The following is a 26,841-nucleotide window of genomic DNA, read 5'->3' as shown; positions in this document are numbered from 1 at the left end:
TAGCAAGAGTGAGTACGGAAGGTGCTCAACAAACCCTATACTACTTTAAGGTGCTGATAGATGCATAAATGTGTAATTCAAGGGTGAGGCTTTACGATTTAGTTTTAAAAGTGAAACAGTTTATGCAGGTATTCAATTGTATCATCTATGATTGGTTTTAAAATAGTTTAAGTAATTCAAAACTAGGTAACAAGCTATATCGAGGGTTTTTAGTCCTGAGAGGGGCTACACCTTACTCCGCAGTCCCTATCATCACATCCGGTGCACCTCTAGTACCACACGCCTCTGACGGATTGAGCTAGTAACCTCATCACACGGACATCTAATCCACACACTCACTCATCAAGACACATGCACCCGGAGTCTATTCAAGCATGACCATGCCTTCGCATGTCCATGACCGTTTACACTCTATAGAGGTTGTACACTGTACCCACGAGATATCCTCAGCCTCTATCTGTTGCAAGCGGATGAGCGAATCATACCGAGACCCTTCAAACACCTTTCCCATTGGGCTTTTCTACGAGATTTACCCCTAAGTACTAGTGGTCTTGTACTGAACGCTAGGTTCCCTTTTTAAGCAATTACCGGTCTTTGCATGTTCAAATAGAGGGCCACTGTCGGTGTATCAGGAACCGGGGGTCCCTGAGTCCCGAGGCCAGGCCAGCCGTCCGCCCCGTGTCACCATCCCGCGAGGTCCCTCTTGCAGGGTGAGGAAAGTCCAAGTTCCGGGAGAAGGTGTTCGGGGCCACAGTCTCTGGTCCTCGAGCACCCCAGTTCCCCGATGACCCGCAGAGTCTAAGTACCGGGAAGAAAGTGCTCGGGGAGGCGTCCGGTCACCCCCGAGCACCCTAGTCCCTGATGATCAGAAGGGCTAAGTTCCGGGAGAGAGTGTTCGGGGACTGCGCACAGCAGTCCCCGAGCGCACGATTCCCCGAGGGCCAGTGCAAAAGTGCTCGGGAGAGAGTGCTCGGGGAGGTGAACAGTACCCCCGAGCACTTGGTACCCCGAAGACACAAATAGGCATTCCTGGGAGAGAGTGCTCGGGGAGGTGAACGGTACCCCCGAGCATTTGGTTCCCCGACGACCCAGAGAGGCCCCAAAGGGGCCCACAGATGAGGTGTCCGCCCGTCAGAGGTCCAAGGCCGCATTAAATGAGCGCGCGTGGCCTGACATATCCAACTGCTCCTGCCGCAGCGTCAGTTCCTGCCACGCTTTGGCAGAGGGGCATGGGGCTATTAATTGCACGGGTCCCGTCCCGTATCATCCGGTGTGTCTCAGGATAACATTGCCAGGATCAAGACGTTCCGCCTGCCGCCCTGCCGTGGCAGAGGAACAAGGCAGGGCGGGCACGTCGGGTGGCTCTGTGGTTGCCCGGTGGGCCCTCTCAACGACGCCCGTTGCCAGGGCGTCCACAGTGACAAGTGACCGGACGCGCGCCGCGTTTTTCCACCGCCCCAGTCACTTCGCCCAGAGGAAATGATGACGCCTTTCTCAGTCGTGGCGTCTTGGAACTTGTGCCCCCTCCTTCCCGTTCGGGGCATGTCGCAGCCGGCGAGTGCATAAAAGAGTCGGCACACAAAAGAGGGGGAGATCAGAGAGAAAAAAGCCCAAGCAATCAACTGGAGGGCACGAGTTGACTCACGAAGAAGACGAACCCCACAACGAACCAAGCCAACAGACGAAGACATTGTGAGCAAACCTGAGCAGAGCTCCTGCCGAAGAACAAGGAGCCTCAAGCTCTTAGTTAGACACAATATTCTTGTAACTAGATACATCCTCGAGGGATCTCCCTCAGGACAGTTTTTGCATCCATACAGGAGTAGGGTATTACGGCCCCGTGCGGCCCGAACCTTTCTAAACTCCGGTGCATTTATTTCTCTTTGCACTAGGTCGATTATCCCCCACCATCGGCCGTTGTATTTACATCCACTTTCATTTATTTCTCCGACGAACTTATTCAGGATCATCCCCCCGGCCGAATCTCTAAAAAAGGGTCTCTCGGGATCCCTGCGACAGGAGCTAATCCTCCGACAGCCACATAGTCACTTAACTGCTTGCTGCTCCCAGCCTCCTAGTATGATACCCAACTCAGTCCGGTGAAGAAAAGTCAAGTCAAGTCATGTCCATTCAAGATGCATGGTTGCATAGAGGTGGCTAAGCATGACAACGCAAGACTCGGTCCTTAAACGGCCAGGGTATGTATCTTCTGGCTATGAACGCCACATAAGTGACTCAAGCCCCCATGAGCATCCTCAACCAAAGTACCACTCCATCTGCCCACGCCAAACAATTTTCACCCATTTTTAGACACCTTCCACCATATCCCACATGACATCAAGAATTTCACAACCATCACGAAATTCATAACCATCAAGGATCCATGGTATATGAGTTTAACATTGACGACAATAATTCTTATCTTCGAGAAGAGGTGTTTTAAAAGCGACGTCTCTGAGGTGACGTATTCAATCCTAAACATGCTAGATATCAAGATGTCGTCTGTCATTAATATAGATAACAACAGGTAATCCTAAGGTGATATGTGTTTTAGATGATAACATTTATGGCATGGCAAGTGTTTAATAGGATTAACTGCTACAAGCAATTTGTAAAAGTGCAATACATAGCACATGCGATATAAATCTAGTTTTAAGTTGATCATGTAAATTATTTTAAAACATAGGTTCAATATAATCAAGGGGATATGACTTGCCTACTTTGAGGTTTTCTTCAAATCTTGGTTGTAGTCAGGATCTTCCTTGCTTCAGGCGCTTCCTGCGCAGCACTCGCAGAATCTGGCGATTCTGTAATTGCGACTACGATCAGTAACGAGCTATGCTAGAGAAGAACTAAATTTAACACCAAATGGAAAGCCAATTGAGCCTTAATTGATATCACACTGTGATAGATGGGTAGATCACTAATTTAGAGGAATTTTGGCCAAAGAATCGTCGAAATCGGAGCTAGAACGGAGAAGTTATCGCTCTTGGGAGATTTAATCAAAAATTAAATCAAAAAATTATAAAATGGTATTGTTCATAGGTGGGACCCACAGGTGAGGCCCACTAAATAGTATCCTGGGCCCACATGAACGGTGACTCAGTGGGACCCACATGAACAGTACTGGTTGGGCCAAAATGGGCTCGGATTAGGCCGGGTCCGGACCGAGTTTGGGCTGCACAGTACTAGCCCACTTCAGTTGGACTGGCCGATTTTAATGGGCTGAGAAGCTGGGCCGGCCCACAAGGACACGACATTTGGGCGACTGGGCCATCCTGATAGGTCATCCGCTACTGGGCCGAGCCAAGCCTACTCGGCCAGGCCGAGCAGTGCGCTGATGGTGGCCCAGCCACGCGCGTTGCGTGCGACGCAGCTGAGCGGCGAAGGGGAGGGGAAGACAGACGGCGGTGAAGAATCCACGGCGGCGCGCACTGGGAAGCTCACTGGAGATGCGCCTCCGCCAGAGTCCTTCGACGCGAAGTTCACACCAGCGACCTAGGTACTATGGGGAACACGTCCAGGGGTTCATCGACGGCCGGTGGTGATCGGAGCAGTGCTAGATGGCGGTCGAAGAGGGCGGCGGCGACAGAGGAAGCTTGGGCAGCACCTCCCCACTTCAACGAGCTTCGTCCCTGCAAATAAAAGGGGCCAAGGACACTCTGGACATCACGGTATGAAAGACGACCTCGCACACAACGCATACGCACGTCAGTGACGAGGGATTGCCCGACGGCGGACATAAGAGCATAGCTACGTGCTAAGAGGGAGAGCTCGGGTAGTTACATGCTACCTAGGCAGATACGCGAGGATACCGGAAGACTCACCGAGCGTTCAGCGATGGTCGGGTATAGGAGACTCACCGAGCGTAAGAACAACATGGTGGAGCGAACGATCGGTGACTCGTTGCACAGGCGGTGATAGAGCTGCTCCGTTGGACCTTACATTTTTCCTCTTGATTTCAGCCTTTCAGGCCCACGACAGAGACTCTGATCCTGCCGTGACAGGATGACAAGTGACAAGCCATCCCCGACGCCGCCGTTAAACTACCCGCGAGACGGCGAGGTCGTCCTCATTCCTCACCCGTCCCCCATTCCCGATCCGTCGAAACCCTAGCCCGCAATCGTCCCAAAAATCTCGCTCTCGCCGCCTCCCCGTCGCCATGGGCAAGAAACGGAAGCTCGAGCCCAAATCCACCGCCGCCGCCGTGCAGGTGGCCCCCTCCTTGCAGCCTGAAACCTTAGCTGCGGCCCCCATTCCCCTTAAGGCCGTGAAGGAGGAGCAGCAGCCCCAGGAGGCGGGCGGCGAGGAGGAGGAGGAGGTAGAGGTCGAGGAGGAGGTGGAGGACGAGGACGAGGACGAGGACGAGAGCAACCCCGCCTCGATCCAGGCGCTGCTGGACTTGTTCCCCAAGGACCAGCTCGTCGAGCTGCTCCGCGACGCGGCCGTCGCACACGGAGACGTGCTCGACGCCGTCCGTCGCGTGGCCGACGCAGACCCGGCCCAGCGGAAGATCTTCGTCCACGGCCTCGGCTGGGACGCCACCGCGGACACCCTCACCGAGGCGTTCAGCCCCTACGGCGAGATCGAGGACCTCAGGGTCGTCACCGACCGCAACACGGGCAAGTGCAAGGGATACGGTTTCATCCTCTTCCGCCACCGCTCGGGCGCCCGCGCCGCGCTCCGCGAGCCACAGAAGAAGATCGGCAACCGCAACACCGCTTGCCAGCTCGCCTCTCTTGGCCCTGTCCCACCTGGAGGTGCAGTCAACAACCCTGTGCCAGCCCCTGCTCCGTTGCAGTTGCAGTTGCCACCAGTGTCGGAGTACACCCAGCGCAAAATTTTTGTTAGCAATGTTGGTGCAAATATCGACCCGCAGAAACTGCTTCAGTTCTTTAAGAAGTATGGTGAGATTGAGGATGGCCCGCTTGGGCTTGACAAGGTCACTGGGAAGCCCAAGGGATTTGCTCTTTTTGTGTACAAGACCATTGAGAGTGCCAGGAAGGCTCTTGAGGAGCCGCATAAGCATTTTGAGGGAGTTGTGCTGCACTGCCAGAAGGCGATCGATGGGCCGAAGAATAACAAATCAGGAGGACCTGGAGGCTTTTATGGTGCTGGGGCTTCAAGTGGGAACAAGGGGGCTGCTGGTTATGGAGCTACTAGTCATTCTCTGCCCGGTAGTGCTGGCCATGCGATGTCACCTCTAGCGCCCAGCTTGGCTTCACTGCCTGGAGGTATCGCTGCTGCCCCAGGGGTGGATCCTGCTCTGGGGCAGGCCTTGACAGCTTTGCTTGCCACCCAGGGGGCAGGGCTGAGTCTGAATAGCATCCTGGGTGTTGGTGCTAATGGTTCAGGGATGCATCAGCCGGGGGCATCTGGAGCACTGGGTGGTAGTGGTGTTCCTGGGATGCCAGGTGGTTATATCGGTGGATATGGTGCTGCTGGTGGTTATGGGGGTGCAGCGTCAGGAGGTCCTGGAAGAAATTACATGGGTCATTAGGTAAGATTTTAGTAGGTGGGTCACCCTTGCTGCCGGAAGCTACACATACTTCTGATGTCTGTTTTGCATACAAAAATAGTGCTGTGGTTTTACTTTATTTGAAACAGAAATTATTTTTGCATTTTTGTAGATATTAGTCCGTTCTTCTATAAACTATTTTAAAATAATAATTCATTTGCATTGATTTCCAGGTAAGATATATTTTCTTATGTTTTTCTGGTTACAACCAGGTGTTTATGATGAAATTTAGCATACCCCTGGCAGACATTTCACTTAGTTACTATTAAAGGTTTAGCTATTTGAAACTGTAGGCCTGCTGCTAGGTCAGAGATTAGAATATTTCAATTGTGACTCAAAAATTGTTAGCTAGTGTTATTGTAAGTCTTTTCAATAATTGTCTTCATGTTTGCTGTATAAGGGCTACCTATGCTATCAGTGGAGGTTGATATCTAAGAATAAAATTAGTAAATTGCTGGCAAATGTTAATAGGAAGTATGGATAGATCATTGCAGTAGAGGTTAAGGTATTTAGCCATCTGGCATACAGTGTCCTTGGTTGCTCATTATCGTTTGCAAGCATACATTTGAGGTTCCTGACAAGTCCTACGTTGTCGTGTGACTCAGTTTTTTTAACACTGTTTTACATGCATATGCATTGTGCCTGCATTCAGCTTGTGACTTGTAATAGATTAGTTCAGCTATGGGCATGCAGTATGCTTGGTAGGTCATTTTCGTTTGCAAGTGTACGTTTGAGGTTCATGACAAGTCCTATCATTTTCTTGTGACTCAGTTTTGCTCTTATTATTGTTTTACATGCATTTGCAGAGTGCCTGCATTCAGCTTGTGAGTTGTAAGCCATTATTTCTGCTGTAACCTGTTTCTTGTTACTTGTTTTGAACTGCTAGTCCAAACCGCAAACTGTAAATTATGTTTTATTGAAAGGTTAATTATGTTGCATACACAAATACTAATTCTTTTAGAACGATTTCACTTATTTATATTCATCTTGCTATTTGACAGGATGGTTGTAACTATTTTACTGTGGCCAGATGATTCTACATGTTCCTGCTTGGCATTTATAATCTTGCTCTTTTAAGCTGTTTCTGGCTACTCAAAACTCTTGTGGTAGTTTCCATATGAACTTTGCCTCTACCTATCGTTTCAAAATGAAACAGTGCTTTGTACAACTATTTAGGTTTTCAAAAGGCCATCTGGTGGCTTGCAAGACTATTGTAAAAGACTTCGTTTGGATTTAAAGCACTGCGGTATTTAACAATGCTACCGTTTTTTATTTTTTTAATGTACAATAAACTTTCTGTTTGACATATTTGTTCAAACCTAATTTGTATTCTGCTTTCACAAATGCCATGTTAGTTATTATCCTAATTTTCCTGCCATACGGATCAATTTCTGAACAAAGATGGATTTTACTCATTTGTATAAAGTAATAAAGTTAGTTATAGAGAATCTTTAGCGGTTCAAGTAAATATTTATTTTATGTTTTTTTTAAAAGGAAGTGCTTTTCCTATTTCTGTTGCTCGGTCTTTGTTTGGCTGTACTGTTGGTCTTACATAACTAACACTACTGTTTGATGCCATGTAATCCTGTGAAATATTACTTGTTGTTTACTACTCCCTCCGTTTCGCAATGTTTGTCCACATTCACCATTGCGTACAAACCAAAAAAATACTGAAATCGAGTGAAAAATGCAGTGAGATAATCATGCTACCCCTAATCAATGCAAGGATGAGAGCAAGTAACTCACCAGTGTTGGAGTAAATGCATTTATGCACTTAAGAGCATAACAGTAAAATAGATCATAAAACATCCTTGATTACTGCAATGGATAAACAATTTGAGATAGATATTTCCGAGGCTATGGACAAACATTACGAAACGAAGGGAGTAGTGTGTTATCCTTCGAAAAACACATCTGCATTTTCTTCATCTTATTGCCACTACAAGTGATGTTCGTTTCTCATAATTCATGCAAATCCTGACACTTCAATCACTTTTTTTTGGTGTTTCGATGGGGGCAACGTTGCCTCATGAAATATCATTTGTTGTTTTTGCTTGGATGAAACTGCTTTCCTAAACAGTCAGTACTAAACACCCAAGAGTCGTAGTTTAGTGGTTTATTCTCTACACTGTGGGAGACCACTAGAACATAATGCCTTACATGTAATCTTCACATCTGTCAGTCACTGGGCACATGCACACGTGTATTGTCATAAAAGGAAAGCTGTTTTCTGTTAAGCATTGCATTGCTCTAAGAAGCGAAGGGATATCATCAATTTGTTATATTCCTTTGCATGGCAACATGAGAATACCATTTTGGAACTATCACAATCATGGCATTGTATAATTTGACTAGCAGTGCTCACAAGTGGAGTTTATTTATCTATTTTTAGCTACCAAAATTAATGGTTTTTGTTGCCTGCATGAAAACTTACAGCTATTTAAGTTGTATATATGTCATTCCTTGATATGCATGCTTTGATTCCATTGATCCAACTATGTTATTTGCAGAGGTATAGATTGGCAATATTGTCATGCTGTGTCATTTTATTGTTACTTGAATTCTCGTTTGGTACGTACCCCTTTCTTCCGGTAATAGACACGTCATTTTCTTGGAATGTGTTTACATTGCAAGTGTTAAGGAAATCAAGTACATCTTCAGTGCAATATTTCCACTATCTGTCATTGTTTTGATACTGTTAAAGGGGCTGAGTAGTTAGTGTGCTGGACTCTCAATTGGTGTCTTCGGCGATGAACACAACAACGCAAGGTTGGTTGCTACAATCAATTGGTGTTTTTGTCTGAACGATGTTGTCTCTAAGGAAAACTAGATCTATTCGTACCCAAGTACATTCGCGTCCATTGATGTTTATCACACTTCTCCCTGATAGTCAATGAAAGGAAATATAGCGATAATAGTTCTATTAGATTATAATTGTAATTTTGGTAGTTAATGATAATATAATTATTGGTATTAACATGTTTGTTAAGAATTTATGTTAGTAAGTTTTATAGATGTAATATATCAAGCAGCCATCATAGTTGGAACAAAATTTGATTGAATTAGAAAAGTATTAGAAAGATTTATCTCACCAGATGATCCGATGCAAAAAAGTATATACTTATCGGAGCATTGTGTTTAGAAGCTGATAGTCTTATCGGATTACCGGATAGTCTGCTGAATAGGATATGAGACTATTGGTGTATTTCTTGCAGAGGTGAAGTGTTGAAGAATGGAGATTAGTCCGGTGATCATAGATATGTTGTATCGGAGCATTTTCAGTGAAAAGAAGATAATGTTTAACTTATCGGATGATCTGGTGTGAATGGAATGAACACCGGATGAATGTACCAGAGCGTTTTATACCGAGAGATTGTAAAGGTTCGGATGGCTCAAGATAACTCATCGGAAAGTCCAGTGATAGATTTGAAGGTACACTGGAGTGTTCGGTGTTCACAGAGGCATTGAGTGGAGTTCTAACGGCTAGTTTCTGAAGTTGTACTCACCGAATGATCTGGTGTTAATACTATTGTTCTTATCAGATCATCCGATATTAACAGCTTTTCTGAGCTGTTGGGAAAACGGCTAGTTGGCAGGTTTGAGGCTATAAATACTACTTCATTTAGTTATATTAAGATGTGGCATGTTACTGAAGTCTAAAGGAAGTTCATACATTCTTGAGAAGACATCCAAGCTACCAAAGTGTTAAAGGTGATCATCCAAAAACAATTAAACACAAGATTAGAATGTGATTAGTGCTTATAAGTCTCAAGAGAGTGTTGCTAGGTGATGGCTGTCTAGATTAAGGATTGATTTTAGCTTGTAACGAGATGTACGTTGGTATCTTAGAGTCTTAGTAACTCGTCAGTATCTTAGGTCTTTGTGGCTCAAGCTTGTTGACCATTCGACTTGGTGTGGAGCGGTAATAAGACACGTGTACGGGAATATAAAAACCCTTGTCTTGGTAGCTCAAGCTCCGTACTAATCACGGTGGTAAGTGATCGGAAGAGAGTCTAGTGGTGAGATATTGTCTTGATGGCTTGATTGCTCAAGAGTTATGATCGAGTGTCGATTGAGAACATATCTTTAGTGGGGGTGACATTTATGATATTGATACCACGAGATAAAAATATTTTGTGCTGAGTTTATCTCTTTAACTTATTTATGTTTTCGTATTTATATTCTTGTAATTTACCTTGCTAGAGTATGTTTTAATTCTCTTAAACGATAGAGTAGGTATATTAGAGAAATCTAGAGTATATTTATATAGAAATTAATATATGTTTATCTTGTGAAGTTTTAAAAGCTATTAATTTTTAAGTATTCTAATTCACCTCTTTCTTGGATGTCACTTCATAATTGGTATTAGAGTCTTGTGCTCTTGATATGTTTGTGATGTCCGAGGTTATGATGATTATATATAACGCTTCACTTTTTAATGGTATAATTTTTTTCTATTAAAAAATTCTAATATCTTGTTATTTGCAAATTAAGGTCTAGATGTTTGGAGAGTCATCGAGTAAGAGATGATACTTCGCATCACCAATAAGGAGAGACAATTAGATGTATTAGTGAAGCGTATCATTTACCATTTTTAAATGTTGATACATTTAATCGTATTTTTTTTTATCAATTCACATGATATTTGGAATAGTCTTATTGAAATATATAAATGCATAAATGATATGCGTAATGAGAAATATCATGTGCTTGTTACTAAACTCAATGATATTAAACAACTATCTTATAAAAGTGCTAATGATATGTATTTATGTTTGAATATTTTTGTTAATGAGATTAATGAGTTAGGTTTGACGCGAATTGATGATGATTAAGTGGTGAGAAGAATACTTAAATCTCTTCTCCAGAAGTATAAGTTGATAGTCTTCATGTACAACGATATTAAGAAGATGATTTTAAATGCTCTATAAGATCACAGTCTATAAAATGACCATGAACACGAGGGTAGAAGTCTTTTTCTCATACGACGTTAAAAATCTTGCTATCACAAGCAATTAAGCATTATGTTCACACATGAAGGCGAAGGTAAGGAGGCAAGAATTAAGCAATAAAAATGAAGAGAGTCATGAAGATGATAAGCAAATCACATCAAGTGATAAAGAAATAAACTCTGAAGTTGTTAAGCTTATCTTTCAAGTGGAGAAGAACATCAAAAAGATAGAATATCAAAAAGATCAATAACAATAATTGATGACATCAAAAAGAAGAAGATCAAGAGCAACAGGGAGACAAGAGGAAGAGCTATAGCATTTACAAGTATGAGAAGATAAGTGAGTAAAGATAAAGATTTAAGCTCAAATGATGAGAGTTTTGTCATCCACTTATTTAAGAGAAGCTCTTCTTTAAGGTCATTATCAAGCAAGTTGTTATCGTGTAAGTCATCATAAAAGTGTCTTATGATTAAATATATGGATAGTAATATAAGTGATGATAAATTCGTTGATGATTCTTTCTCTTATGATGAATCTTTTTATTTGATTAATGAGCAACAAAGGATCTTTAAGAAACACTCATAAAAAACGCTTTAAGAAACTTAAGAAATCTAACACCCTCAATAACATTTATGTTATATTTGTTTCTAATTATAAGGGATTATTAAGCAAATTTAATTTGCTAAACTAAACAAAGAGTACGAAGAGTTTAAGGTAAAATTTGAGTGTATTTAATCTTAATTTAGGACTTTTTTAGAACAATCTATCTCTATTAATTTCAATCTAAAGTTAGATGTTTGCACTTTTTTGATGATTTAATTGATTTATCTAGTTATCTTTTTGCAATGAGATATGTGCTGAGAATATTTTTTAAGTCATTTAAGGAACTTACTGCATAAGAAAATTATAAGCTTAAATAAGAAGTGGAAAAGTTTAAGAAGGATTTAACAAGATTAAAAAGGCAAGAATCATGTTCAATATTCTCAAGATAATCATCTACCATGATAAAAAAAGTTTACGGAGGGGTTCATCATGATATGTTTTAAATATCATTAAAAAGGTCACAAGTTTTTTTAATACAAGCAAATCAAGAAGAAGATCAAAGAGAAGAAAAAACAATGAATCTTTCTAACAAGATCTCCAATTTCTATACTAAGTCTAACTGCAAGACTAAAAGTAACTACTACACGCTAAAAAAGAATAATGGTAAGGTGGTTGCATAAATAGTTGGAAGAAAGAATTAGGGTGGAATCAACCTATTTGAGTGCTCAATGAAGTTATCACTAATATGAAAAAGTTTCAATCGGTTTGAGTTTTAAAAAAGTCTTAAAGTCCTGATGCGACTATAGGGATTTTGAGATTTGGCTCACAAGATAAACTGAAGATTCAATCAAAGAAGCTAAAAATAGAAGATTAGATGTATTAATAAATATCATGATCATCATATACTCAAATTTCTATCTAAAGATAATGAGTTAATGGTACCTAGATTTTTGTTTATGCTAATTTATTGCAATATTTAGTATAAGTTTTTATATAATAGACTGTTTGTGTTTATCTCTTTTTTATGAGCTACCTATTTTTCATGATATTAGTTTTACAATTAATATTTTTTATGTGCTATAAATTAATCTATAGGGTACTCTTTCGATTGTTATTAATAATAAGCGTATATCTCTTATAAGTATTTAATATTTATATGTATATTTTTAAGGGAGTATATCCTATAGGATGTGATTTTAAGATTAATATGTACCGTTAGATATATTTTTTTAAGTCTTATAGGGAAATAACACATCCTTGAAGATATGTAAAGTTTAAAGGTTTCAATTAATATCATTATCAATTTATTTCTAATTTTAAGTTATCTCCATGTATAATATGATTTAAATTTCTAATCTTTACTTATTATCTAGATATGTATATATTGCTATATTTCTACAATTGGTATTCACAAGTGAGTCTTATTTCTATAATTTACGATTTGTATCATTTATTATTTGTCACTTGTTTTGGTTGTGTTGTCATCAATCAACAGAAAGCGAAGATTGGTAAAAATGGTCTTATTAGGTCATGATTTTGATTTTGGTGATCAATAATAATATAGTCATTGTGACTAACATGTTTGTCAAGAATTTATGTTAGTAGGTCTTATTGATGCAATAAATCAAGAAGCCATCGTAGTCGGAACAAAATTTGATTAAGTTAGAAAAGTCCTAGGAAGATTTGTCTCATCGAATGGTCCAATGTAGAGTAGTTTGTACTCATCGAAGCATTATATTCAGAGGCTGATAGCCTCACTGGATAGTCTGATGAATAGGGTATGAGACCATCGGAGTATTTCTTGCACAAGTGATTCTAAGTGCTGAAGAATGAAGATCGATTCACTGGATAGTTCAGTGATTACAAAGATAATTGCACCTGAGCATTTTTAGAGAAAAAAGAGAGAAGGTCCGGTGTGAATGGAATGAATATTGGATGAATGCATCAGAGCATGTTACACAAAGAGACTGCAAAGATTCGGATGACTCAAGATAACTCATCGGAATTTCCGGTGATGGATTTGAAGGTACACCGGAGTGTCCGATGTTCACAGAGGCATTCAGTGAAGTTCCAACGGCTAGTTTCTAAGGTTGTACTCACCGAATGATCCGGTGTTAGTACTACTATTAACACCAGATCGTCCGATGTTAATAGCTTTCCCGAGTTATTGGGAAAATAGTTAGCTAGTGGGTTTGAAGCTATAAATACCCCTCCACTTAGTCATTTGAAGGTATGACATGCTGCTAGAGTTTAGAGGAAGCTTACACACACTTAAGAAGACATTTAAGTCATTAAAGTGTTTAAAGTGATCATTCAAGGTAATTAAGCATAAGATTAATATGTAATTAGTGCTTATGAGCTTAGAGAGAGTGTTGTTAGGTGATGACTACCTAGAGAGTGGATTAAGGAGTGATCCTAGCTTGTACCGAAAGGTACGTCGGCACCTTGAAGTCTTGGTAACTTGTCGATATCTTGAGCTTTGCTGGCTCAAGCTTGTTGACCATTTGACTTGATGTGGAGCGGCGACAAGACACGTGTATGAATAGGCGGGGACCCTTGTCTTGGTGGCTTAAGCTCTAAAGTGATCATGACGGTAAGTAACTAGAAGAGATGCTAGTGATGAGATTTTGTCTTGGTAGTTTGGTGGTTCCATTCGGCTTGAGGTCTTGTCTTGGTGGTTTGGTCACTCCAAAGTCATGATTGGGTGTTGATTGGGAGCATATCCTTAGTGGAGCTCCAATGTGAACTAGGGATAATATTCATGCTATCGATACTATCAGATAAAAGTATCTTATGTCGAGTTTATCTCTCTACTTTATTTACGTTTTCGTATTTATATTCTTACAATTTATCTTACTAGAGTAGTTGCAATTCTTTTGAACGGTAGAGTAGACACACTAAATAAATTTAAAGCAAATTTAGATAAAAATTAAGATATATTTATCTTGTGAGGTTTTTAAAATAATTAGTGTTTAAGTATCATAATTTACTCTAACTCACTTTGATCTTAGTATGTCACCGTTCTCACAGGAAATCAATCTAGACTTATTTGTGCCCATTCGTCTAGGTGAGTAAATGGTAAGGAAATATGTCTGATATGAGAGACGAACAAGGTAGAACATGCAAAACACCAATCGAAAGCTGAGCCCACCAAACAACGAATAGTATATTGTTTGGCAACTATGACCGGACGTGGCTACCGTTTGGTTGATAGCCATACTTGCGGAGCGCCACAATTATGATGCTCTCGGACCCACTTGTCATAGACAAGTTTGCAATTAGCATGCTAGACAAAAGTCCAAACATGCGCAAGAGCCCGGACTTCCGACACTTAAACCACGAAGCCCTATGATATTTACTCGACGTGTAAGATTATTACTATCTTCGTTCTTAAATAGGTGATATTTTAAATACGTGCAGTTAAATTTTAAAAACTTTTATTATTAATATATATAAAATTATTATGATTTAATATTTAAAAATAATAGTAATGAATTTATCATAAAAAATACTTTAACGTCATCTAATTTTTATCCTTTTTTACTAAAAGGTAGTTGTCAAAAGTAATGATTAAATGTGCTTATTGGAGACTGTGTCGATATCCTAAACGACAAGTAAAAAAAAAACGAATATAGTACTACTGCAAATCGAAGTCTCTTGATCAGGGGTTGCACCGGTTAAACATGAGGAATTTTAGAATATAACATTCAATCCGCGTGTCTCGTATCATATGACACTCAATCCATAGTTTTTTACAGTGTAACATTTGGGTTGTGAATTGTTTTGTTTTGTGACAGTCTTCCTTTTATCCCATTTCCCCTTTACCCTTTTCTTTTCACCTGGTTGGTGTCGGTTGCCTTGCTCGCACAACGATTTCGTGGGCGAGCTGCCCGATCTGGTGTGCTTGTTGTGGTGGCCCCTTGGCCATTGTCGCTCCTCCCACGACGAACCCTAGGTCACGAGGAGTCACGAGTCGGGGGACCGAGTCCCTCTATAGGGACTGGTTCTTTCTTCTTCTTTTTTCATGGGTAACATTAGCCAGGATCGGAAGAAAAGGGTCCGACTCTACACTTGGCTCGGTTGAGCCTAAACAAAGTGTGTGAAGGGTGCTTTTGGAACTCAAGTGCAAATCAATGAAAAGAAAAAAAAAATGGAAAAAAATGAAGAATGTCACGGAATGAAGCAATTTGCGGTGTGAGTGTTATATTCCCAAAGACTTACGGATTGAGTGTCATGTGCTACGAGGCACGTGGATTAGATGTTTGAAATTTCCAACCAGATACGGGTGTCTATGCGAATTGAGGATGCTTTTGCAGCAACAAACGCTTCAAATTCTGATCAAAATCAGCGGGATCCTTGCCAAACGATGATTTTAGCAAGTGATTCGAATCTGAAACGGAGAAATACTTCTCTTTTTATACAGTGAGGGAGAAATAATCAAAATATGGTTTCTCCTATTTCTAAATTATTTATTTTTCATTTATAGCTGACATCCTATCTTGAGAATCAGAATATATCCAACTAACAAAACGATCATATAAAATGATTCTAATTGACTAGAGAAATATTTTTAGAAAAAATTAGAACCAAAACGTTTTTATGACACCTATCAGTGATGCCTTTGGTGATGACCACAACAACGCAAAGTTGGTTGCCACAATCAATTGGTGTTTTTGTGTGAACGACGGTGTTTCTAAGGAAAACTAGATCTATTCTTACCCAAGTTCATTCGTGTCCATTGCTGTTATGACACCTATCGCTGGTAGTGTTTGTCGTCGAAAGAAAATCAGATGAGAGTTATTTGTACCCAGTCAGCCCGGTGGCCAAGTCAGGCGTTGTCCTTGTCGTCTAGGTGCGTAAATGATAAGGAAATCTGTCAAGACGAGAGATGAACAAAAAGATAAAACATGCAAAACGGCAACCAAAAGCTGATCTCACTAAGTACATTCTTTTGACATGTGTGGTTTAATTCTAGGTGTCGTGTTTTGTTGGTTTCATGATGTCTCATCGCCTAGACAAGTTTGCAAGTAGCATGCCAGACAATCCAAAACAAGAGCCCTGATTTCCGACACTCAAACCACGAAACCCTATGATTTTAGAGAGAATTTTCTTATTTGTCAAAAAAAACTTGTCATTCCTTTCGGGTCACTGGAAAAATTGTCTTTACTTCTATGCCACTGATTCTGATTTTCGCTCTCTTCCTTCCATTCTACGCCATTGGTTATAATTTTTTCACTCCTTTCCTTGCCACTTCTATCTATGAGATAATAACTAGTAACATGCAAGACCACCACTCTACACTAATCCATCTTTTTCATGTAGCTCCCATCTCAAACAGTCTTCTACTTCCTACTTGCCGCAGCCATTCAAATCGAACAAACCAAATTCCAAATCAATCAAATCGGAAATCGGAAGGAGAGAGAGATGAGATAAGGACCAGGAGATAGAGAGAGATGAGAGTAAATCAATTCTTTGAGAAAAAATTTATTTGCTATCGGAAGATTTAATAATTGTCTCTGTGCCATCTCACGAAATGAATTTTCTTATTTGTTACTGCTTTTAATATTTATTTATTCATCACCATTGTCGTTCATTTGACCTATAGAAAAGAGGCATTTACTCTTTGGAAGGAGGAGGACGACCTCAGGTGTGGCTATCGGCGACGAACAGCGATGGAGTCGTAGTGCTAGTGTGGATGTCAGTGATGAGGATGCGGTCCCCGCGTAGCTTCTCTTTCCACTCTCTTCTTCCAGGAGGAGTTTATGACCTGAGCTCTGCCGCTGACAGCTACGCCTGAGACTGCTATTTTTCTCCTCAAAAGTAAATATGTCTTTTCTGTAGATCAGAAGAGCGACAGTGACAAGAAAAAAATAAAAATTAAAAACAATGGTGAATAAGAAAGTTCATTTCGTGTAATATTACAGAAAGAATTATCTTCTCTTCCGATAGTAAATAAGAATTTTTCTCGTTTTCTTCATCCTTGCTCGATCAAATCTCTTTGCTATTTTCTTGAAAAACGGACAAGTTCAATGGTCTAACGCCGTCAGTTAAGGGAATGACAACTTTTTCGATGCCATAGGTGAAATAATAACTTTTCCCCCTTGGTAAATAAGAAATTCTCTTCTGATTTTATGAAATTTACTCGACGTGTTAGATTACGAGTATCGCAAATCAAAGTCTCCTGGGCCCTGGGTAGTGCCAACTGAAGGAACATCTGTAGGATGACGAGGTGTGTTTAGTTGTAGATAAGATCATTTCTAATTATATTTTCTTTATTTCGTTTTTTTTTATTTTTTTTATTTTCTCTATTTTCAATAGTTTTTTTTAAAATTTATAAAAAAAGAAAAAATATCGTCCTGAAACGAATGATCTTGAGAATTTATTCATGACGAGAATCGTAAAGTGGAATTATTGGAACATTGAAAAGAATAAAAATATTTCATGAAGTATTTTGGATCTGACAGAAATCGGTTGTGGATGATATTTTTTAGATCTACATGGAGATATAAGCAGGGTTTAGATCAGGCTAATCGAGATTCGGACAACCAAAAGAGATGGCGTGCGTCTGCGTCTGCGTCTACGTCTTAGTTTTTTTTTTAAAAAAAATAAAGTGAACGAACACCGGCGTCCCGGCGAGAACACGGAGAAGAGGATTCAGCCTAGTCAAGGCGCTTTGCTCGAACGCCTTCACCCGATATTTTCCGCCGGCGATCCAAATCCTGTTCTAGTTTACAATCCCAAACCCGCTCCAATCCTGGATCCTAACGGACCCTAATCGGAAAGGGGACGGCTTGCGGTCCCGGGGTCGCCAACGAGCGGAGGCGGTAGCCAAGAGAGAGGAAAAGGGGAGCAGGGGAGCCATGGCAAGCAACGGCGACGAGATGGCGGAGGACCACCCGATACAAGCCGCGGACGGGGCCGAGGGCGCGGAGGCCAGCGGCGGCGGGGGCCGGAACGCCGCGGCGGTGTCGGGGCTGCTCCGCGGGTTCCTCGCCGTTCAGCAGCGCCGCGCCGAGGCCTACTCCAAGCTCCGAAGGTATCGGCACCCGTGCGACTGTGCTCGTCCCTACTAAACCCTAGTAATGTCGGGAGAGATTTCTGGTGGAGTGTTTGGGTTGCGTGGTGCGGTAGGCCAGATACGGTCTTGCGAGTTTGCCTCGTCTCGTGGGATAGCCGTGTGCATTTTGCTAGGGCGTAGAACAAGTTCAGGCACAGTAGGATCCATACATGATGCAACCCTGAATCGACGTCTGAAACCAACTACCAGGACCAGGACGCGATCGAGGTTTACAGAATGGGCAAAAATGCTACGCGAATCTCTCTTGTGGGCAAAAACATACCATTTATTGATTTGTCGTCAGCTGACCCCAACCATATTGCCAGCATCCGCACTCTTGACATCGGAAAGTGTAATTTTTTGGTGCTTTAGTTTCTCGTATCTTATTGTCTGTTAGCATCCCCCACGGTGAGATTGCTGCTTCACACGCGTTCCTTTCAGCTTCTGTTTCTGGTGCACTTTTTTTATTTGAGTTATTTGTTGGGATGGTTTGAGTAGTCCCATCTTGTCGTCTGCTTTATGCAAGTGCTTGTTTTAGAGGATCATTGTGATTCGGACAGAGTTCAAATTGCAAGGGGCATCAATGTAAACCTTGATGACCTCATGAATTAGAAATCTGGAAGGATTTGAAAATGGTAAACTCCTAGTTCTCAGTGGTAACACACAGGCACACTAGCGGTGAGTTGCTGGCTCTGATTTTACTTAGGAAAATTCAGTACTGAAGCCTCTTAAGGTGTCACTTGCGAGCTGACCAGTTCTTTCTTGCTGGTTTTTGTCATAGAAGAAGGCATCATAATAGGCCTAGAATTCTTCTGAGTCGAGATTTCATATTTTTGTGTCAATTTGATAGCTTATGGAGGAAGATCAGACGCCAGGTGAACTTGAAGACAGTTTTAAAGGGAAGGGCCAGACTGGGAGTGAAATGTCAGTGGTTTTCTATTAGCAGTAGTCTTCTCTGCTGTTGGAAAGTAGACAAGGATCATTTATACTCTGATATAACACCAGTATTACACAAAGGAATGGTTTCTGTTTGATGTTAAAAGTAATATAGGATGGTGCTGATAGCTGCATCCTAATGTTGATTTGGAGTTCTGTCTGTCATGAACACTGCTGATTAAGTTTCAGTAATTCCAATTTGTGTATACACTGCCCAACAGATTATTTTAGAACATTCAGATCTATTATGCAAGAGATCAGCTCCTATCTAGTTACATAAATGTCTTGGATTTGTGGTTGTTGCTCTAGCCGTAAAGAATATTTATTTGCTTTTCACCTACAAGGTAAATTAGCTTCATGGTGTGATAGATATTCATAAAAGGAGAATCATTTCCTGGAATAGTGTTACAGTATCCGGAAGACTAGCCTTTTTATAATGCTATAAGCCTAGAAGTACTGAAACTATAACAACGACAGGAACTTGCCTATATCATTATATTTCTCTATTAGTATGGTTCATGTATATAGAACAAATCACATCACTCTCTTTGCTAATAAGAGCAGCTAATCATAAATATAATGTTAGGTACTTAGGTTAACATAGTTTAGCAGTGAGTTAAACATCGTGTCATTTTGAATCACTCAAATTCGATACACAACCTAACTGTTTCTTCATACATAACTATGGAGACTGCGTTGGAATCTCTTTGTATGAAATGTACTGAATGGCTATTGTTCTCTTTCTGTTTAAGCTTATGATTTGCTCGCCAATTCACTGCGAACATTTCAGGGGATTTTCTGAATATATGACAAATGGAGGGGAATTGGCTTATCAACAACTCTGTGGGAATATTACAGCAGAGTTCAATGATTGCTCAAAACAAGTTAGTACTATTCACTCATCTTCATCGTATCCCTAAAAAATTGCCACATCTAATATATTTTTCTGCAGGTTCTTGAAATTATCTCCCTCCTCTCAATGCCAAAATTTTGTCGTAGTGATCTTGCCGATTTACTGAAGGGTGTTCAAGCACATGAAAAAGAAAAGTTGCATTTGGTAAGCTATCTTGTGCACTTTGTATTGCCCTGTGGAATTTGATATAAATGTCCTTGAAATAATTAGAGTTCAGGTTTTTCTTTCGAAGGACTTTATGCTTTCCTCTTAAAAAAGTAATTATATGTTCTACATTTCATTATAGCCTAGGAAAGTTATTATTGAAGGAGTCATTAACACATAAGAAATCATTGCTATGTTTCTCATGCTTATCCAAGTCATTTTTAACTACTTAAGGAAATTAAACTCTACCCCTTAAAGGCAATATAACATGCTTTTCAAACTCAAAATTGTACCTGTATTTCAATGTAAGTTGATATGCATTCAATGGTTACAGTGACAAGAATTATTTTGTCTTTGCGTGATAACAGTTCCAAGTTTCCAACCTCTTACTACTATGCCTGATAAGTATACCAGCCCGTTAAGCCCTTACAACTATACCCACATTTTTTTTGAATTCTAACTACTCAACCCCTACTTATTTGAGTACTTTAACTTATCTATCCTCCTTTGGTACTGCCCTAAATTAAAATGTAAGCTAGTTTGCGTAAGGTTTGTGATAGATGCAACTTTGTTCCCATCATTGACTTCACTTTTTTTTCTGGACCTTTGTTATCAACATTTTCTTCAGTCACTAATCAATTATATGTATTGTCTTCCTGGTTGGATCCCATAATTCCTGAAGACAGCAAAGATTCAGGTGTTGAAGAAAGCTGGCCGCCCTTCGGAACGCCTGGTGAACCATGAGCATTGCAGGTCGCACAATCTGGCTCAACATGTGTGTGTGCACGTCAAGGAAATAACAGAGGCTGCTGGCACTGAGGATGCTGAGGCAGACGCGGAGTATGACGGTGCCCTAAAGGAAGCCATACAGGGCGTGCAAGAGGTAGTAACCAGCATAAATGAGCATATGGAGGAGGTGCGCTATGAAATTGATGCGCTCGAGGCAGAAACAATCGGTAGCAAGTGGACCGAAGTTGAACATGTGTTCCCTGATATCGTATCTATAAAATAGAAGAGATGTGGGTGCAGAAGACTGAAGAGTGTCTGGCAGAAGTTGGCTGTGAAATACTTTGGACACCATTCAGCTCAGCACTCTTGATTACAGAACCTGAAGAGATATCAGTTTCTTCTGTAGGTTAACTTATGTTATTCACGTTCCTTGTAAAAACATTCCGTCTTTTGCTGTTTACTGGGGGTATATCCGTTTGCGATCTTGATAAGAGTGATGCAGAGGAAGAAAATGAACTTGAAAGTGTTTGGATGGGTGAGTTGACAAACCATTTGCAAGGACACCGCAGCTGGAGCCGGAGCTATAGCAAGGGCTTGTCCCTTGTTTCTTTGGTTATTGGGAAAATATTTTTTTGGTTGGAATTGATTGTCATCATTCAAGAGTCCTTAAGCGATGCGGTGACGTGTCCCTGTTTTCATTCTTGTCTACTGTCTAGTCACTAATCTCTCCACGAGTCAGGCCACCCAACAACGAAGAAAAAAGAAGGAACATATTTCAACTGAAAATATAAGTTGGTCTAGAGTGATGGCCATGCATTTTTGGTTTGACCGTAAGTGTGCAGTATGAAATCGGTGGCAATAGGTTCATTATGAAAACTACTTTTATGGTTTGTAACCTTTGTTGCTTGCTGTATGTAACATTTTTCTCTATTATAATAGAAATTAGCTATCAATGTGGTACCTCTTAGACCTTGTCAATGGTTCTTTTGCCCATTCTCAACTGTCCTACAGACAAAACTACGACTTCGTAGTGTTATAGGGCCAACCAATATCGTACATAAGAGCGTCCCACAGACAAAAACTACGTTCTTTTATTGTCCTGAGACAATTTAGCGATTTTTGTAAAAGAAGCACACAAGCATTTTGTTTTCTTTTGGCGGTGGGCATGTATTGTTTTTTTAGATGTGGGCATCTATGAGTTGGAGAAGAAAACGAGAAAGAAGGTAGGAGCATTGTTGTCTTTTGTTGAGACTTTAACGGTGTTAGTCTTCACTAGGGCAACTTAAAGATTCAATTTCAAATTTCAACAGCAATTGTATAAAGCGGGATTTTGCAAGGGTAAACAGACAATTAAAAACCAAAGTAGGGATAGTGGGGCAGCTCACACTACAACTAATGCCTTACAAATGAGACCAAGAACCTTTTTAATTGGATGAATTAAAAAATATTTTTTAGACACAACTCAAATTGAAGCTAAATCCTACTACAACCTACAAGTTTCTAAAGCATTTCTTTCTTTCAAAACGACAGTTGAAACAAGAACGATGGAAGATGCACGATTATCTTTATTATATAAAATACGAGCTGATTCTTGTGTCATCTCTTCCTTTACTCCCTATCTATCTAATAAAAATATCTAAAAATTGAATAATTTATTTACTTTTATCATCTATCATCGTTCTCTAGTCTCTGGCTCATTCTTTTGCCATTCACCATTGTTCTCTAGCCTCTCTAGCTCGTTATTAAATATAGATATATGATATATTTTACTAATAAAAATAAATAAATAAATAAATAAGGTAAAAAATTAGTAGATAATCTTCCTTTCTTCGAAGAAATCAAACTATGATATCGTTTCCAATGTATTCGTTCTGTGACGCTCCCATCACGTATGTACATCTTTATATCTTAAATTTATAATTAATATTATAATATTTAATATTTATATTTTTTTATAATCTACGGATACTTAGAGACCGTTTGGTAGAGCTCTAATTCTGTGGTGAGAGTAATTCTGTAGTGGAAGTAGGGTGGAAGTGATTCTGTGATGGAAGTGATTCTATTTGTAAAATTGTTTGGTATGTTAGTAGTGGAAGTGATTCCTGAGATAATATTGTGTTGAAATCGAGGAGAATTAGTCAGGAATCAAGTGAAAACTAGTTTTTTTAACTTCCACCTCGCTATACAAAACAAAAATGATTTTGATACAAAATTACTCCCCGATTAATCTATTTAGCAGCACTGAAAGCGATTCCAGCGCAAAATCAGCTCGTTCTACCGAACGAGGTCTTAGTTTGTAAAAAAACTTCGCAGGATTAGCCATTAAACAAGGACTAGTACTAACAGTAACATATCCCTACTTCCCTCCTCGAGAGTGGAGACCCCCTTGGCCCCTTATCCCCTCCTCCCTCCCCTTTCCCTTGTCCACCTCAATTCCTCTCCCCCTGATTCCCGCGGGCTTGCAGATCCAGGCAAACGCTGCCCCGCCTCAGCCGCCGAACCCCCGATGAGCCGCCGGCGGGTGGAGGCCTGCGACTCGTGGCGCCCGCCGCGGGTCCACGGGGCCCCGTCGTCGTCCCTCCTCCGCGTGGGCCCTCGGCTCCCCGCCTTCGCGTCGCTCTCCGTCCGCGAGGGCGGGGGCGGCGAGGCCGTCAAGGCGGTGGGGGAGGAGGAGGTGGCTGTCGTCCGGGGAGACGAGGGGAAGGGGGTGGCAGGGGGCGAGGTGAAGAAGGAGCGGGAGTTGCCGCCGGTGGCGCAGCTGGTGCGGCACCCGCTGGCGATGCTGGCTCTGGTGCCCAACAGCGCCGCACTCTTCGCGGCCGGCGCCGCCGCGGGAGCCGTCGCCAAGACGGTCACCGCGCCGCTCGACCGCGTCAAACTTCTCATGCAGGCATGGCTCTCTCTCTCTCTCTCTCTCTCTCTCTGAATTTTGGTTCCTGCTGCTGCCGTGTGGCTGACGTCTTGCCCACGTTTTGGTGTTCCATTCTTCTTGTAGACGCATAGCGTGCGGGTGGCAGGAGAGAGCGCCAAGAAGGGGGTTGGATTCCTCGAGGTAACAATGCAATCAATTAGTTTCCGTTCCTCTATTCTGGGTAGTTTTGATACGATGCTATGAAACTTTATACTTTCACTCTAATGCAGTGGATTCACAAATGCAGCTTTATCCTTTGTGGAAGAGCTATCATGCTGTCATGCATGGTTCAAGTGGTTCTACACTTAATATCACAATTAGCAACTCCTATTTAAAACATTGTGTACTGTGCTCAGTTATGTACAGATATGGTTGTCATGAAGCCTTTGGTGCCCATATAGTTATCTGAACTGAGATTCAAGTAGGTTGTCCTAGTCCCTAGATTGCTGAATTGACATAATAGGTCAGTTAGTTATCATGTAATCCAAACATGGCTTAGATTGCTGAATTGACATAATAGGTCAATTAGTTATCATGTAATCCAAACATGGCCACTATTGATCCTATTCTAGTCAGAAATCCTAATCCTAGAGATAGGCATGAATCATGGGCACAATCCCTTTTTTCTCCTCTTGGATGGGTTAACTTGAAATTTATATTTTATAACATGAGGAGAGGTGAAATAGTTATCTTTTGATCTCTTTTCATAGGCGATACTGAGTTACGTCCTTAGATAATACTGTAATCTGATACATCTACAATTACGTAGGCTATTGCAGACATAGGAAAGGAGGAGGGTCTTAAGGGTTACTGGAAAGGCAACCTTCCACAGGTGGTTGACACTCTCCGTCGTGCATATCATGCATGGTTTATCTTGTAGTTCTCTGCTGATTCCATTTCTTCCCCATACACTGCTCCAGGTTATTCGCATAATTCCTTACAGCGCGGTGCAACTTTTCTCATATGAAGTTTACAAGGTCATAATTACTCCTTGTTATACTTACTCACCAATTTATTTTACATTCTTGCAATTGTTTGTTCCACATCTTCTGTCTCTTACAATGTTACTGCTTTGTAATCAGAAAATTTTCCGGAGAAAGGATGGAGAGCTTACTGTGTTTGGGAGACTTGCTGCTGGTGCTTGCGCGGGCATGACATCTACACTTGTAATTTATTTATTTGCTTACTTCCTAACAAATGTCCCTGTATTTCTAGTTTGATTAGATGTTGGGATTTGGACATAATTGGTTTGTGCTTTGGTCATTAATTCGTTACGGCACATAAACTTCGTCAAAATTCGCAGAATACCATTCTTAGCACATTCTGAACTTTCTACTTGTACTTGCTGATAGGTAACTTACCCACTGGATGTTCTCCGGCTCAGGCTAGCAGTTCAATCTGGACACAGCACTATGTCTCAGGTAACAACTTTTGTAAGTGCAAATTTCTGTTTTTGGAAATTTGTATAACCTGAGAACTTTGTAGGTTGCTTTTAACATGCTGAGAGAAGAAGGATTGGTCTCCTTCTATGGTGGCCTGGGTCCATCTCTTATAGGAATTGCACCTTACATTGCTGTGAACTTCTGTGTTTTTGACTTGTGAGATTCCCTGTACTGTATATCAATACTATGATACACAAAAGCTCCTCTGAAAGTTAGATATTTACGTCAGATTTTTAAATGATATTCTTTTCGGTGTACTAGAATGAAGAAATCTGTACCAGAGAAGTACAAGAATAGACCAGAAACATCTCTAGCAACTGCTCTTCTTTCAGCAACATTTGCAACTTTGATGTGTTATCCACTGGACACTGTTAGAAGACAGATGCAGATGAAAGGCACACCATACAATACAATCTTTGATGCTATTCCAGGTACTTATGCAAGCATTACATGAGCAGATGGAGAATACAAAACATTCACTTGATCTTGCAATGTTAACTGTATTATTTGTTATCTGCATGCTCACTTGCTGCTTGATCTTGCCTTTTATAGGCTAAAATGAAATACTTTTAACTTTGTTTTAATGCCAAATGCAGGCATTGTGGAGCGTGATGGTCTAATTGGACTGTATAGAGGTTTTGTGCCAAATGCGTTAAAAACTCTACCGAATAGCAGGTACCGTTTTGTTCACTGTTGTGGCGAAAATATTCGGTTTGGTAATGGCGATACTGATAGCTAGTGACATATTTAACAATGCATGTAAATATTCATTGCTCACAAGTTTTTTATATCCATGCAGCATTAAACTGACTGCGTTTGACACGGTGAAGACACTGATATCTACTGGGCAGAAGGAGCTGGAAAAATTAATGCAAGAAAATGAGGAGAAAACAAGCTAGGGAAGGACCCTTATTCAAGCTTTTAATGCTTGGGCAGAAAGCATGCCTCTTTGCATACTCCATTTTGCTATGTTTCCTCATTTCTTGGGGCCATATTTTAATTTTAGGATTTAGTTAGCACATCTTTCTGTTCCTTTTCAGTTTTATCCTACATTGCTAGAGATAGAGGAGGCATAGGAAAGGAAATAAGGCTCTGGATTGATTTCTCTGGATTGATTTCTTTTAGTGGCAGCATAGCTTTAGCTTGCGTCAGTAGGAGCATTCACCCTGCAGGTCTTTTTTATTTCAATAGAAGATGGTGTGACCAGTGGCCTCATATGTTCTTCAAAAACTACAATGTACTTCATAGCCAGAACAATGGAATAGCATGGAGCACCCTGGCTACTAACAGGTTCCTTGTCAATGAAATAGCATCTTTGTTCTACCGAACAGGTTGGGTTGACTGCTATGGTAATCTTGATATTGTACATCCCAGACCAAATGCTTGAGATTCGCTGTTGGACGAATTTATTAAGTTTGGAGTTTGGTCGGCATCACCTTGTGAACCATCTATTCGTCATTGTTGTCTTGGACGCCAGCCTGTTCTAGAGAAGTAGCGAGGTGATGAAATGAAAAAAATGAGGTATAGCTTAGGGAGAGGATAAGAGGAAAATGTATCATTTTGTTGCTGGTCATGATGTGTTGGAACTCTATTTAGGGTGTGTTTGGTTGGAGGTATACCTCTGGGAAAAAAAAATCTCTATGTCATGTACGCATGTCTGGCGTCGTGCGTACGTATGTCATATACTCCACAGGAA

The 26,841-nt window shown here is 40.9% G+C and overlaps 3 protein-coding genes across 5 annotated transcripts; all 3 read left to right on the top strand.

Moving 5' to 3' along the window:
• The first annotated feature begins 3,990 nt into the window (after window positions 1-3,990).
• Window positions 3,991-8,046, top strand: LOC133909555 (RNA-binding protein P-like). Of its 3 annotated transcripts, none has more exons than XM_062352048.1 (2): window positions 3,991-5,515; window positions 8,029-8,046. In XM_062352048.1, the coding sequence occupies exon 1, from the start codon at window positions 4,163-4,165 to the stop codon at window positions 5,498-5,500; it is 1,338 nt and encodes a 445-aa protein (XP_062208032.1). In that variant the 5' UTR covers window positions 3,991-4,162; the 3' UTR covers window positions 5,501-5,515; window positions 8,029-8,046. The 3 variants fall into 3 exon arrangements, with proteins under 3 accessions (XP_062208032.1, XP_062208024.1, XP_062208016.1); XM_062352040.1 differs by lacking the exon at window positions 8,029-8,046 and adding an exon at window positions 6,520-6,824; XM_062352032.1 differs by lacking the exon at window positions 8,029-8,046 and adding an exon at window positions 6,520-6,824 and having other exon boundaries at window positions 3,992-5,500.
• Window positions 8,047-17,603: 9,557 nt separating this feature from the next.
• LOC133909546 (uncharacterized) lies at window positions 17,604-21,457 on the top strand. The gene is made up of 4 exons (XM_062352020.1): window positions 17,604-18,049; window positions 19,797-19,890; window positions 19,959-20,063; window positions 20,746-21,457. Exons 1-4 carry the CDS (start codon window positions 17,874-17,876, stop codon window positions 21,073-21,075), a joined length of 705 nt encoding a protein of 234 aa, XP_062208004.1. The 5' UTR covers window positions 17,604-17,873; the 3' UTR covers window positions 21,076-21,457.
• A 1,690-nt stretch (window positions 21,458-23,147) lies between these two features.
• Window positions 23,148-26,473, top strand: LOC133909536 (probable envelope ADP,ATP carrier protein, chloroplastic). The gene is made up of 10 exons (XM_062352009.1): window positions 23,148-23,682; window positions 23,788-23,844; window positions 24,473-24,535; window positions 24,624-24,680; window positions 24,786-24,869; window positions 25,056-25,124; window positions 25,189-25,301; window positions 25,407-25,576; window positions 25,742-25,820; window positions 25,945-26,473. The coding sequence occupies exons 1-10, from the start codon at window positions 23,299-23,301 to the stop codon at window positions 26,042-26,044; spliced, it is 1,176 nt and encodes a 391-aa protein (XP_062207993.1). The 5' UTR covers window positions 23,148-23,298; the 3' UTR covers window positions 26,045-26,473.
• Window positions 26,474-26,841: the final 368 nt, after the last annotated feature.

The sequence above is a fragment of the Phragmites australis genome, chromosome 1, assembly GCF_958298935.1.
Source record: "Phragmites australis chromosome 1, lpPhrAust1.1, whole genome shotgun sequence".
Lineage (NCBI taxonomy): Eukaryota > Viridiplantae > Streptophyta > Magnoliopsida > Poales > Poaceae > Phragmites > Phragmites australis.
The sequence above is the reverse complement of the archived record's forward strand: the minus strand, read 5'-3'. Positions and strand labels throughout refer to the sequence as shown.

Coding starts and splice junctions, on each gene's coding strand:
- LOC133909555 (XM_062352048.1), top strand. CDS start 4,163: ATGGGCAAGAAACGGAAGCTCGAGCCCAAATCCACCGCCGCCGCCGTG.
- LOC133909546 (XM_062352020.1), top strand. CDS start 17,874: ATGGCAAGCAACGGCGACGAGATGGCGGAGGACCACCCGATACAAGCC. Junction 18,050..19,796: donor GCCTACTCCAAGCTCCGAAG/GTATCGGCACCC, acceptor CGAACATTTCAG/GGGATTTTCTGAATATATGA. Junction 20,064..20,745: donor AAAAAGAAAAGTTGCATTTG/GTAAGCTATCTT, acceptor TAATTCCTGAAG/ACAGCAAAGATTCAGGTGTT.
- LOC133909536 (XM_062352009.1), top strand. CDS start 23,299: ATGAGCCGCCGGCGGGTGGAGGCCTGCGACTCGTGGCGCCCGCCGCGG. Junction 25,302..25,406: donor AACTTCTGTGTTTTTGACTT/GTGAGATTCCCT, acceptor TCGGTGTACTAG/AATGAAGAAATCTGTACCAG. Junction 25,577..25,741: donor AATCTTTGATGCTATTCCAG/GTACTTATGCAA, acceptor TGCCAAATGCAG/GCATTGTGGAGCGTGATGGT.